The sequence below is a fragment of the Motacilla alba genome, chromosome 8 (genome assembly GCF_015832195.1).
Source record: "Motacilla alba alba isolate MOTALB_02 chromosome 8, Motacilla_alba_V1.0_pri, whole genome shotgun sequence".
Lineage (NCBI taxonomy): Eukaryota > Metazoa > Chordata > Aves > Passeriformes > Motacillidae > Motacilla > Motacilla alba.
Genome location: NC_052023.1, coordinates 17,129,084 through 17,142,885, shown reverse-complemented (window position 1 = coordinate 17,142,885; position 13,802 = coordinate 17,129,084). Strand labels below are relative to the sequence as shown.

The window sequence follows — 13,802 nt, the reverse complement described above, 5'->3', positions numbered from 1 at the left end:
AGTACAAGCTATGTTTGGAACTATGATAACACGCTGTTCCAGGGGCAAGGAAAAGCACGGGTAGGAATAGCTGGAAGGCAGCTGTGTTTGAAACCAGGGCTATTTTGGGCCACATGTGCTTTGAGTTCTGCTGAGCCCGTCTTGAAAAAGCAACCTCAAAACATCTTTGAAAAAAATGACTTTCCACTCAACAGCCAGTGATAGGCACAAGAAGTCAAAACAGGTCCCAGCTGAGAGGCTGCTCTTCAGTACCTGTCTCTCAAGCAGGTCCCTACAGAACAAATTCAGAGACAACAAAATACATGGTGCCTGCAGGAACTACTACTGTCTGTCAGACACAGCCCTACTAAAGTTCCAACACAACTATTTTCATAATTGAAAAAGATTGAAAGTTTTTTTTTTCTTAATCTAGTTAGCATTGGTGATTTGACATTGGCCCTTAATTCCCTACTACGCTCCAAAAAGTTTTTGCACATGGTTCCTGGCTTTTCAGAGAAGTCATGTTGCAATATATAATATTGCATCCAAGTTTTAAGAAGGTTCTGGCACACATGCTTTGCTTTTTAACCATTATTTTTTCCCAAAACATTAACCCCCCCTATAGATACTTCATCTTTCAGTGTGCTACCCCTTAGTGGTTTCTGACATAGCTGTGTTTATCTGTTGCTTTTGTAAAATACTACAATTAAGTAAATAAAGAAACATTAGCTTATTTTGGGGAGCACCTTTACTTTTGTCATGATTCATATTGATTAAAAGTAGTCAATTGTTTTTTAGGACCTACTTGCACTAAACCACTCAGGATAAGGAGATCAGGGTATATTTGGTTACATAGAATGCCTCTTCAATTGCACACATGGATTGTCTTTCAGAGCAGCCTCCCCCAGACTTTCAATAATCAACCTTAAAAAATTAGCTTTGATTCGGACCAAACTCTTAAGTTACTTTAATGGAGAAAATTTGCTTAGTCACATAGGTGGAGTTCCCTATTTCTACCCAAGTAAACCAGTCTCAGCATTTTCTTTTTTGTCTAGACAGAATTGACCTCATTTTTCCAGTTCTGTTCTATTTTGGTTCAGCATCATGTGTAGATGCCACTAGTTTCCCAAAATGAGGGATGGGTGGGAAACGAAGGATGTTGGTTTGTGGACAAGCAGAGCAGGGAACAGGGCTGGGCATTAAAACAAATGTGCTCCTTTCACCAGTAAAAGCAATTGTGTTCAATCTTTATGGTTCAGACTTGCCAAAGGTCACTAAGAGAGAGGTTTCTAAGCACTGTATGAGATTGTGATTAAGCCTGGCTTGTGAAAGATATAGTCCACATAAATAGTGTCCAAGCTTCCCTTCTCTCCCATTTTAAAATGCCAACTGGATGATTATTCTTGCATTGTAGCATTCATTGCAGGATTACTGGCAAAATGTCTTCAGTTTCCCAAGTCAATCCCCAAGGAATTTGCTTAGGCACATTACTCCTATTTAATCCCTGAATTTACTGTATTTTCCAAATTACTCCCTTAAAACAGCTTATGTCTGTGAAGTTCCAGGCTACTTGTCACCTGACTCTGCTTTTGAATTCAAGGAAAGAAAATTATGCAGAAGTTCAAAGAAGGCTTTGAAGATAACATTTTTTCTAAGGTTTTTAACATGAAAGACAAGCTGCTTTCATAATAACCTAACTTGGCTATATTTCTGTTTCAAGATGAATGATAGAATGGTTTGGGTTGAATAAAACCAGTTTCATCCTCTGAGTACACATGACAGGATGGATTTCATCAGAACATATAGCAAACATAGGGACCTGCAATGTGCACAGCCACTCTCAACTTCCCAGTGAAGTTTCAGGCCTCATAATAAAAACCTGACTGTGTCCAGACCACTGGTAAGAGCCTTGAACAACAACATGTGAAGGGAAAACCCTGGTTAGTAAAATCAAGAAACATCTTTCCATGGTCAGGAAAAAGACTTGCACAAACCGTCTCGCTGTGTACACCTAGTAAAGAAGCATGCTATACATAGAAATAACTGCTTTGAACAGCAGCCTTGTGTTGATTTTCTTGACAGATAAAAGTTGTGGTTTATTTTCTCTATAAAACCTGGGCAACCTTTTCACCCCACTATTTTTTGCAGTGGGATTTCAGATGATCATTACCATAGATGTTTCTATGGACATCTGATGGCACCAACAGCAGTTAAATTTAAATTTTAATAACGGATTTTTAACTTCTACCTTAATGTATCGAAAAAATTAATTTATGTATTAAATGTCCCCTCCACAACACAGAAATTCGTTATTTCCTCCTCTAACTCATCAACCTAATTGAACAACACTTTGACTTGTAAGACTGCATTCTTGGTTGAGACATTTTCCTTCAAAGGGAAGTCTACCCTTTAAGAGTGCTTTACACTTGTTGCACAACTAATCTCAGTTAAGAAAAGAAAAAATCTGTACTTGTTAGCATCAGAAAACACTGATCACTTAAAGATCAGTCAATTCAAGCATATCTTGGCTGCACTTTTACACTACTGTGTTTCAAGTATCCTGATAGCTGGTATGTCTACCACGACAAAGGAAAACAATTAAAAATTACAAATACAATAAATGTGGAAAAAGATTAACTTATTATCCTCAAAGTACAAAGATTAAGCAGTCACAAGAATTACATACTGATATCATGTTAATCTTTTTCAGGCTCTTCTAAAATCAACAAAGGGAAAAGAAGTGGTCAGGAGACAAAGGAGAGGCCAGGATCACAGAATATTGCGAGCTGGAAGGGACCCACAAGGATCAAGTCCAGCTCTTAGGTCAATGGCTCGGAGGTTATTAGCACCACGCTACAGCCAACTGAGCCAATCTCAGTGCAGACTCAAAGCAGATAAGTGCATCTATAATCCCATTGCTCTAAGCACGTGTCTTCAAGAACTGAGCTCATGCACTTGGTTAAGCCTAAACTGGATAGCATCACCTGGCTGATTCCAGGGCAAATTTCAGACAGCACTGCAGATTTTGAAAGCTGAACACAAAGACAATTGGCTCACTGAACAACTCGGCATTTGTTGCATATGCATTTACTGTATTATTACAGAATTCTTAATCACATCATTAAGAAACATGAAAAGCCTAGATATAGTTTATCTTTAGATTTTTTATTATTATTATTTCAGAGGCACTTAATGTCTTACATTTACATAGCGCCATTTCCCCCTCCAAAACACTTTACAGTATTTACACACAGGAATGTTTCCCACCGTTGAAATGCAGCCATCTGACTATTCCCAGTACCATCTTCAAAGCACCAGCAATTTGAGACTGAAAGTATTTATCAGTATGTTGTCTATTAAGGTAGTTCAGAATTCCATTTCATGAACCTCCGACTTGTGCTATTAAAGAAACATAACTAAAATACATTATCACAGTGCAATTCTGCAACAGAACTGAGACTTCGATCATTTTCATTAGATTTTTTTACAATCTCTCATTAGATCAAGTCTATCTCAAACACTTTAATGTAAGGCCTTTCAAGAATATAATTCTAAAATATCATTCTTTTTTATATTTTCTTTATAAGCCTCCCTCACAATCAAGCACAGAAGAATTTTTTTTTTTCCTTCTAGTATATTTAGAAACACCAAGTCCTGGCCTAAAGGAGATACCAGCATCCTCAGTTTCAACAAACTTCATAGCACCTAAAGGCAAACCTATTCCTCCTTGGTTTTGGAGATGGATTTTTTTGTTTGCTTGCTGTTAGTTTTAAAAATAAATACAAGATTACACAAAATTCTGTTACATCCAGTAAAATTGTAAAGTACAATTGGGATTGGCTGCTGGGGGCAATGTAAGTGTGCTGTGTATGGTTTTACTTGTTAGCATTAAAAACACATTAAAGTATCCCAAGTTCACTACTCCACTGCAAGAGACTGCCCTAATCACAAAGATCATAGCATCTTTCTCAGTTTAGAGAATTTTTCCTTTGTCTCTCTAAAAGGCTACTAAAACATCCCTTCCAAGAGAAGTTGCATTTGTGCTGAGAACTTTGACAAAAAAAACCCCAAACCAAAAAACCGTCCCACACCAACCTATTTGGCATCCCTATTTCCATGGTCACACTTTGAAAGACTACGACCTCACACACAGCATGCTGCTACCTGCTACGTTATAGCTGATGTGAGAACCTGAATGAACAGAACCAAGAGATTAGTGAAATCAGGCACCTATCTGCCTTCCTGTAAAACAAGCACAAAAATTATTCTGGTACCTTATTCTCTGGAATATACTGTACTTCAGAGAGAAACTTTTATGATCTTCATTGATGCATTATACTCATATTCCACTGGTCACAGATTCTTGTACCGGGATAGCTGTTTGCATTTGAGTACTTTGAAAGAATACTGACAGGCTGGGGCAAGAACTATGATAAAAGGAAAAATATTAACAGGTAGCAATTTCAACATGAAAGAAATTTCCTAATTAAACTGGGTAAAAATTAACAAACAGCAGTGCATCCAAGTACATATTCATTTTATAAAAAGTAGGGGCTTTTTAAAATGTAAACCCTTGATAAAAGATGCACAAAGTACAGATGTATTGCATATTTTATGCATGCCTTCATGTAGTGCATTCCTATATTATATCTTACATGGAACACTAAAAAACTACTAGACCTTCACTGTACAACAGGTATTGTATTTTTTTGTTTTAAAGCCTAAACAGCAATTCACTTTGAATTATACCTTCCTATTCCCTGACCTTGCTGCATTTATGCTTGTCAAAGTCAAATGACAACCACAGTAATCATCAGTATGGAAAAAACAACTACAGTAAACTACTGTAATAATTTGGTTCCTTTGAGGGGATTTGGAAGCTGGAACAAGAAAACCAGCAAGGACTGGAGAACCTCACAAAACACAGAGAATCTAGTAAATAATTTGTAACGGAAATCAAGAAACATCATGACAATAAGAGAATAAACATGAAGAATGAAAGCATTGTTTCAGGCTTCACAGTCCAGAAGACCTAACGGAGAGTACCATTATAACTTGCCTTCAAATTCAGACATGAAGGGCAGCTTAAACTATAGGATCATCAGATTTTTTTGAAGAGGGAGAAAAGGAGGAACTTGGAAAAAGTAACTGCTGTATTACAGGACTGAACACAGGACAACTGTCTGCTATTTCACAGATTAACATTTTTGAGCTCATTATAGCCTCTACTGATTTGACAAATGACTGGACCCACAGTCTTTTCTCTGTTCCTTCTTGTGGGAGTCATTCATTTCTTCAGACCTAAAAACATTCACAAGCTTCTTTGATACAAGGATCATCACTTTTCTTTCCCTCCCACTTTTTCTTGTGGGTCAGTCCTTTCCTCCCTCAACCTCCTCTCAACTCTTGATTACCACAATATTTCTTTGACAGAAAAAGGAGAGTCAGGCTGGAAGACGGATGAAGCTTTTGCTAAATTGGGAGAGAATGGGAGCTGAGCTGTAGAGAGAACTGCATGGACAGACAGATGTTAAAGATAAATCCAAATCCCAGCAAAGAACAACCTTAATTTTTTTTTTTTAAACACCAGAAGGAATTCGTTTTGTCTTTTAGCTTCAGTTCATCCTTTTTCAGCAAGGGCACATTGGCTACATCACAAGGCTTGGACAAGGAAAAGGCTCTTTCATTGAACAGGGCACAGATCTGAAGATGGGACAATGTCCTGCACCGTGCGTGATCTCTCTGAAACATGCATAGAACAGAGCAAAAATCCAAGACTGCTTTGCAGGAACAAGAGAGGTAGCAACCCTAATTTTAACAGGGCTTTTCACCGAAGGGAAAGAAGGTCTACAAAAGTCAAATCAGCCGATTTCAAATGGTTTGCATCCCAGGATGAATCAGGTTACACTAATTTAAGCCCAATTTAATTTAGGCAGGTTTTTAAACCACAAGAATAAGGACATTCTTAGTATGTATCAATAATTACACCAACATATACACAATTAGCAATATCCTACATAATAGTAAATGCTTAACAAGCTGAGTAATTTTATGGTACATTGTCTGACATTCTACACATTTCCTGTAATCAATCTCTAGCAGTTTGGTTCATGATTTAAGATCCAAATTCAACTGTGTCTTCGGTTATTTTCTTGAACTCATAGTTTCCTCGGCCATCCATATGCAAGTAGAACTGAAAAAACCAACATATGTTATTAACTAAAAATTACCAGCTCTATAAAGACCTAAATAAATGATATTTAAAATATAATTTAAATATATATATTTAAATATATTATATATATTTTTAAATATAATTTTGAAAATACAATATTTAAAAATCTTTAAAAAAGGTTTAAAAAGTTTTAGAGGGTAAACTTAAACTCAGAGGGTAAGCTGCTCTCACCTCACACATCATTAAATTCACCTGCCGCTGTAAAAATGTTAAACTGTATTTTTGCATATCTTACATCAGTCTGCTAACAGCCATATCTAGACTTAACACTGTTCTCTTGGGTTTTGTAGGGCACAGATTCATCCCCCTGTATGAATTCAGTATTTTTATCCACAGGTACAGTCTGTCTTCATAAAAAGAACAGTAAAATCTTAGTTTGCAATAAGAAAGTCCACATCTTAAAGACTTATTTTTCTTAAAGCATAAATGTATCAGATATAATGAAAGCAAAAAAATCCATGCTGTTTACTGAATTCTAGTTTAAGGATTTTTTTGAGTCTAAGAAAGAAGACTTAAGCAAGCCTCTCATATTTTATAGATACATTTAAAATTTTTGGATAGCATTCTTTCATAACTAAAAGCATGAGAATATTTCAAAGAGTAAAATGAGATTATGAAAAGCAAAACCTTATAGAAACCCAAACAGAACATGTCCTATTAGGATGTAAAATGATAACACCTCAAATCACCAAGTCAATTTCCAACAGTCAGTCAACAAACCCCAGAAATATTCTTAATAAAGCTAAGATTACATACATCATGATGTTTCCAGAGTGACTTCCTGTGGGAAACAGTGAAGAGAGTGATGCCAACCTATATGACAAAAACACCCACAACACAGTTAATTCTTCTCATAGCTAAGGTGTTATTAATTTTTCAGTATTGTATCAGATGAAGATCTTAAATTCATAACCACAAGCTTACAGACTATTATTAACACTATGCATGCATAGTTTTATGACAAGATTTTGAGGGGCGGGAGAAGCAATCAGGAGGGATTTATAATTTTTAATTGATTTCACTATTCTTTTGCTCCTAAAGATTCGTCAAACATAGAACTAACTGAGTAAAAGAGGCAAGGCAAGAGGCAGGTAAAACAATAAAGCTGGTGAATAAAGGAATTTTAACAACAAAACAAATCCCAAAACCACAAAAGCAGTAATCAATTACACATTTAGAGTGACAATTTAAAGTGAATAACCTTCCTTTGTTTCCTTTCAACTTGGCCAACTATTCATCCCCAACAGTAGGAGCAAGGACAAAATGACTCTGATAATAAAGTAAGATAACATTTTTTCTTTCTGCAAGGACAGCCTAACCAGGAATTCTATTTTTTCAGCAACATGCACTAGCCACTTGGCAAGCACAAATGAATGTTCATGTTTATAGAATAAGAAGCATATGGAAAATAGGCTTTAAAAATTGTCAGGGCATTGATACCAATGTGGTAAAATCAGTTTATGAAGTAATGCTCCTTCTCCTGCAGAGTCCTCACCTAATGTCCATTCACTACTCCAGAGGGCTCCTTTAGTTTCAAGCAAATATTTCAGTGGCTGTACAGGTTTGCTCCATTATCATTCTGGAATACTGCTACTCAATAACTAAGGTCATTTCAAGCCCTTTCTTTCCCAGACTAGGGTATGAAATTGAATGTTATTGATTTCAAATGGCACTACAGAGAATCTGAAATGGTGAGTTTAAGAGGACAAGGAAACACAAAGCTATATCATCATATCTTCCTATAGTGCTTGGCTTTTCATATCTCAAAATAGATGGAAATGTTAACTTACAACCTTTCACTTCTGTCACCCTGGCCAAAAGAAGCCTTTTGAACAAGAAAGCAAGCTATAATTTTAGGGTATTTAGTGCTACTTGACATTCTAAGACATTAACTGCTAAGTAACCTTACTTCTCCAGATGGAAAGAGCTCTCTGTAGATCATAGAGGCTACATGTACATCTAAACTATCCTGGGACTACAAAACGATTACTAAATTCTAGTATGCATAAAGTTGTATGCCCCTCTAAGCTTTTTTCCAGATTTTTTTTTTAATTTTTAGTCTGCACTAGGTATAAGGAAGAGTGAACCTTGTACCATTTTAGGTTTCTTGTTAAGGTACAGAGAGATAATTCCAGAAACAAAGAGCTCACCTTTCGGCAGTGGCTGTAAATGTAGCCCTCTACATCCACACTAACAGCACTGGTGCACTCATCCAGAATTGCAAACTGGGGTTTGTGATAGAATAGCCTTGCCATCTGGAATGCAAGCCAAAAAAAAAGGATACTGTGGATACAGAACTACCAGCAATGGTGCAGTGTTAGAAGTTAAACTAAGACTTAGTGTCCAAAAAACTACCATGGAAAGGGAATTAAGTTGGTACCCACTGAAACCTGAAAATCCAAAAGTTGTACATTATCTTATACTTTTTTATTCAAGACAATTAGTTTAGAAATTCTGTTTATACAATGAGAGCACAAGACACGGTGAAAGGATGTTTAAAAGCCAGTATTTCCTTTTAAATTTTGAGTACAAACCCCACTATTTCCAGTTATTCTCTCAGTATTTAGGTATTTCACATTTTGGGGGTTTCTTCTAAGCCAAATACTAATATTCAATAAATAAAAAAGTAAAAAATAAAATCTGAACTGTAAGCTAATGTTCTGTATTTGTTAAGCATTTTGAGACATACTGCCATTCTCTGTTTTTCTCCCCCGCTGAGTACATCCATCCAGTCCTGAACACTATCCCAGCCTCCTTCACGTTCCAAGATTGGACCCAGCTGGACATTATCCAAGTACTCCTTCAGCACCTTTTATGGAAACAGGAATGACAAATCAACCTTACATGAGCTTAAAAGACAAGTGGTTGAAAAAAGCTATAAAGGATGATACCATAACAAAAGCTATAAAGGATTATACCACAACATTATCAACCCTGGTAAATAATAAAGTCCTATTGAATGCAGTGCTTTTCATAGCAGTTTCAGTATTTCTGAATTGGAAGCATTAGCCATCCTGAGCAAGACAAAGGGTTAATGAACTAATTATCATTACCTGGTCAGAAATCCCTTTCTTTTTCTGATCTTCCAAAGTATCTGGATATATAACCTGATCTCTGAGAGTTCCAAGAGTCATGTATGGTCTCTGAGATACAATTAGAACCAAAAAGATATGTCAAATATTTCTAAACATAGTCAAAGTACAAAGAAAGAGAACATTATTGTCGAGTAAAGTACTTGGTCTCACCTGAGGAACATAGAACAACTTTCCTCTTACAGGTTTTGTTAAACGCCCACCAAACAAAGGCCACAACTGCAAAAGGAAAAACATTAAAACTTGACAAAAAAAGTCCAATCACAACCGTGCTTTGCATTCTCCCCTGTTTTATAAAATTCCCTTACCTCACCAAGAACACGGAACAGGGAGCTCTTCCCACACCCATTTGGCCCACAAATCAGCACATTTGCACCAGATCGAACCTAAAATTACAAAGCCAACACATAAAATGGTAATGAGAAAGTATTGCTGAAAGTTTCTACAATCAATAGGACAATCTGGTATCATCACATGCTTGTACACAACTTTCTGACATTACAATTAGCAATTTCCAGCAAAAATTAGGACTTTTTCCCCAATTGGTTTAGCACTAACTGCAGCTGGAGGAAAACGAACTTGTAACAATAAAAACTTTTTTGGGTAAAATAGTTAAAAAAAAGAAGGCAATAAACTAACATGATAATTTGTTTGTACTTTTATTATAAACAGGATGACCTTCGAAGCTATCATCTTCCCTTGAAAATTTTAAATTAATATTGTTTCCTATGATACTAAAGAACTTACCTCAAAGTTAAGGTCTTCAATCAAAATATCTCCATTAGGTGTCACCAATGGAACATGATCAAACCTGTATGTATTGCAAAGTTAAAAAAATTAAAACCAGTTGTCTAAAACATGCCAATACTTTAATAATTGAGAGATTTAAGGCACTGAGAAACACCTCACCAGTACTTCATTCACTCTCCCAGCTTCCAGCTATGAACAGCTAAGGAAGTTCTTGGAACCCTAACTTTTAAACATCTACATCTACATGCTTGGTTTTATCCCCTGTATTTGTTTTTTGAATCCCTCTAAGCCTTTGGTCTCCAAAACATCTTGTGGATATAAACCTACATTTAAGGATGCGTGACATTTTAAACCTAGTAGTGAAGTGTATCTCACTAGTTCTACAACATGAAATGAATGACTGCTCTGCTCACCTCCCCCTTGCCTGTTTTTAAATGAATAAAAACAGCTATATCATCTCTTTTTCCCCTTCCTTCCTATCTTTCCCCTTTACTTGCCTATCTGCTTTCCACAGTGTCCAGATGGAGATTATTTGATCTTTTAACTGGCTGTATTTTCTGCCTTCAAGTACTAGTACTATGTCAATGCTACATTCCTCAGACTGCAAAGAATGTAGGAATATCAAGTACAAGTACATCAACGAAATTTCTAAGCATGCAGAAGTAAAAGCAAGTATTTTGCACATGAATACAGACTTGCCCTTGATTTTTACAGTTAAATAATATAATAGAATAAAATCCATAACTAATATATTTCTAAGAGGAAACAAGATGGTCTGAGAAGTCATATTCTAAAGGACAGTAGAAATGTTACCAAAAATCCCAAGTTCAGAGAGCAGATTACGTCTTCTGCTAATATGAGAGGATAAGGATTGGCTTACAGAACAGAAATGCTGAGTGGGTGTGAGGTGGGATTACTAATAAATAAACTAAAGTTCAACAGGAACTGCAAATTGTAATAACAGGTATTCAGCCCTCTATTAATGGTCGCAGAGAGAAAGACTGGCATTTAAAAATATTGAACTTGTGGAAACTTCACAAACATACTTGATAAGGTTATCAGTGTTGATAATTTCTCCAGATCCAGGTATCAAAGACAAAGGCTGCTTTTTATCTCCATCTTAAATAAAGAAAAATGTATTAGTGACTGAAATGTTACACAGAGATGATTTATTGCATATTATATCACCTGTGCATATTATATCTACCTTTTTCTTGTGATATCATTGTACGCTGATATTTGCCGCTGTTCAAGTCCTTCAGAACCTGCATTAATTCAGTGATTCGAGCTGTGAAACTTTAAAAAAGGAAAAAAAATTCACAAAAGGTCTAATAAGCACTCCATCAAACTGCTAAAATGACAAAGTTATTCAATCCAGCACAGAAGCAGAATGTTTATGTTTTAGACTTGCACCAGGTTGTCTAATATGCACTATATATTACAAGTTCCTTTTCCTTATTCTGTAATAGTCAAATTTTACTTCTTACAATGTAAAAAAAAAGTCTGGCAAATAATCAATACATAATTTACTTAAGAGCATTTCACAAGGTTTCAACTATACATTCAAACTGCATGCTAGCACTATCAAGACATGAAATTTCTAGTGGACATAATTAGCACATCTTCAGATGTGTTTTCAGCATAAAATGTTTTTAATTACTGAATTTTTAGCATGCTGCAAGGAACAAAGCACATAAGCTTATTTTAATTCTACAATCAGTTTCTGAAACTGAGATGAGAAAAATTCTTACTATTAAGCTTACCCAGCCAATCTTGTCATTTCACGGCCTGCTAGGACTATTCTGCCCAAAGCTTGAGACATTCTCAGTAGCATTCTTCCACTTTGGTAGTAATCCTAGAGTAGAAGAAAGTTTCTTTACGTGGACTAACAAAATTTAAAATCTAGAGGTTCTTTTAATTCTGGTCTATTTACCTCCAAAAGCTCTGCATGAGTGCTATTCTGATGACGGGGATCATCCAGGTTCAAAAATGGACGACTAACAACCAGGTAGCCAACCACAGTGGCAAGGTCTGCAGTTTAAGAATAAATATTAAGCTGCACATTAATTAAAACAATAAGAAAAAAAAGACTTCTTATGTAAAAAGTTTGTTTTGTTATTTATAGGAATCCATTAGCACTTGACACAAACTTACATTTGGCAATGATAGTATCAATGAAACCCATAGAGAACCGGAACAGGATGAAATTATGCAAGTGTTCCACCTGGTAAGATACAGAAGAAAGAAGTTCAAACTCTATCAGCAGCTGTTTTACTATCTTTCATTAGACATTTGGTTCCAAACAATTATTTTTCAGTACCTCAGATACATTAGCATGCCTCTAAGTGTGGTAAGCACTGCCCAAGAGTCCCTGCTGGCAAAGACTCCCATTTGTGACCAAAACAACCTACACATGAAACTAAATAGGGAGAACAGTAATTGTGGTGGGTGACAAGGAGGTAAGTGGCAAAAGAAAGGCCATTCTAACAGAAACTGCTGTTGTGCTTATAGCCTACCAGCCAATTTTTTAATCAAATGAAAGTAGAAGCAAAAACATCAAGCCACTGTAAGTCACTTTTTATGAGCACATGTCAATAATCATCACGATAGAATTAAGTTTTGCTTAAAATGTTTTAAGAAATAAAAGAGGCTTACCAGCTTACGGAAAGTCTTGTGAATAGTCTGTTTTTCTCTCAAGTTTCCATTATAAAAAGCAATTTCCTCACTAAAAAGAAACAAATAAAAATAATGCAACTTCATTTTGTTAAAGACAGTCTTTGAAAAAGCCATAAAATATGGGAATATAGCACTTTCAGTTACTTTATGAAATAAGGGCTTGCACTTTTTCACAACACAATTGTGTAGAACACAATTATCATACCTCAGTCATGACTATGGAATATTATGCACATACAAATTACTTTACAGTACATAAAGATGCAAACACTTGGCTCAGACCTGATAACATCACACTTCCCAAGTATATTTTAACACACAACTTCCATTTACCCCACAGTACAGTCACTCGTATCTCAGCAGCCAAGCAAGTGTATACCTGTTAGTAATGAGCCGTGAGTTGACATATCTGTACTCCCCTTCATACTTTTGTTCTATAATAGTCATCTTGCCAATTGGTCTCCTTAAACGTGTAAGGAAAAACCCTGAAATAATCAAGTATGCCATCATGCTAGCTGGACCCTGTGAATATCAAAAAAAGAATAAAAGCTTAGGTGGTGTCAAATGACAGTATCTGTATGCAAAGTGCCCAGAAAGCATGAATCCCTTAGTTCTCACCTCCTACGGGCCTATGTTGCCAATGCAATTACATTTGCAATTCCCTTCATGTCATCTTCTTTGGTGTTGTAGATACTACTTCACTAATTTTACTAATACTCTGTCCCTAGATGTCCTTCCCACCCCAGCCTTGTATTCAGGTTTTTATCACCACCCAGTGTGACCTGTCCCCTACTGTCCTAGCTTACTTCATTAATGATTTACTGGTACCCTCTCATTTCTTCTCCGTCCTTTCTGCCTACTTCTTTTTCTGTACATTTGCTGAAGCGTCACACAGCAGTCAGCATTTCAATCCCATTGTCTGCTATACATGTTTCCTGGTCTCTCAAGCAGTCCTGGATCCTAAGTTTCCATAGATGAAGGACGGATGATTAAATACCACTGAAGCATGGAATGGCAGAAGCTGAATTTGGCATAAATTGCACATAATAACTACTACAGAGAGTAAAACA

At 36.1% G+C, this 13,802-nt stretch overlaps 1 protein-coding gene across 2 annotated transcripts in view; it reads right to left on the bottom strand.

The window, feature by feature from the left end:
* Positions 1 to 3,123: 3,123 nt before the first annotated feature.
* The window catches only part of ABCD3 (ATP binding cassette subfamily D member 3), a 28,616-nt gene continuing 17,937 nt past the window's right edge, over positions 3,124 to 13,802 (bottom strand). For both annotated transcript variants that reach the window (XM_038144610.1, XM_038144609.1), the window contains exons 9-23: positions 13,112 to 13,254; positions 12,712 to 12,781; positions 12,211 to 12,280; positions 11,990 to 12,087; positions 11,820 to 11,911; positions 11,264 to 11,352; positions 11,103 to 11,175; positions 10,054 to 10,117; positions 9,615 to 9,692; positions 9,460 to 9,525; positions 9,268 to 9,357; positions 8,904 to 9,023; positions 8,365 to 8,469; positions 6,971 to 7,027; positions 3,124 to 6,172 (exon numbers count right to left, since the gene is read on the bottom strand). In XM_038144610.1, the coding sequence (XP_038000538.1) occupies positions 6,095 to 6,172; positions 6,971 to 7,027; positions 8,365 to 8,469; positions 8,904 to 9,023; positions 9,268 to 9,357; positions 9,460 to 9,525; positions 9,615 to 9,692; positions 10,054 to 10,117; positions 11,103 to 11,175; positions 11,264 to 11,352; positions 11,820 to 11,911; positions 11,990 to 12,087; positions 12,211 to 12,280; positions 12,712 to 12,781; positions 13,112 to 13,254 (1,293 nt within the window). In that variant the 3' untranslated portion in view covers positions 3,124 to 6,094. The remainder of the gene's footprint in view (positions 6,173 to 6,970; positions 7,028 to 8,364; positions 8,470 to 8,903; positions 9,024 to 9,267; positions 9,358 to 9,459; positions 9,526 to 9,614; positions 9,693 to 10,053; positions 10,118 to 11,102; positions 11,176 to 11,263; positions 11,353 to 11,819; positions 11,912 to 11,989; positions 12,088 to 12,210; positions 12,281 to 12,711; positions 12,782 to 13,111; positions 13,255 to 13,802) is intronic.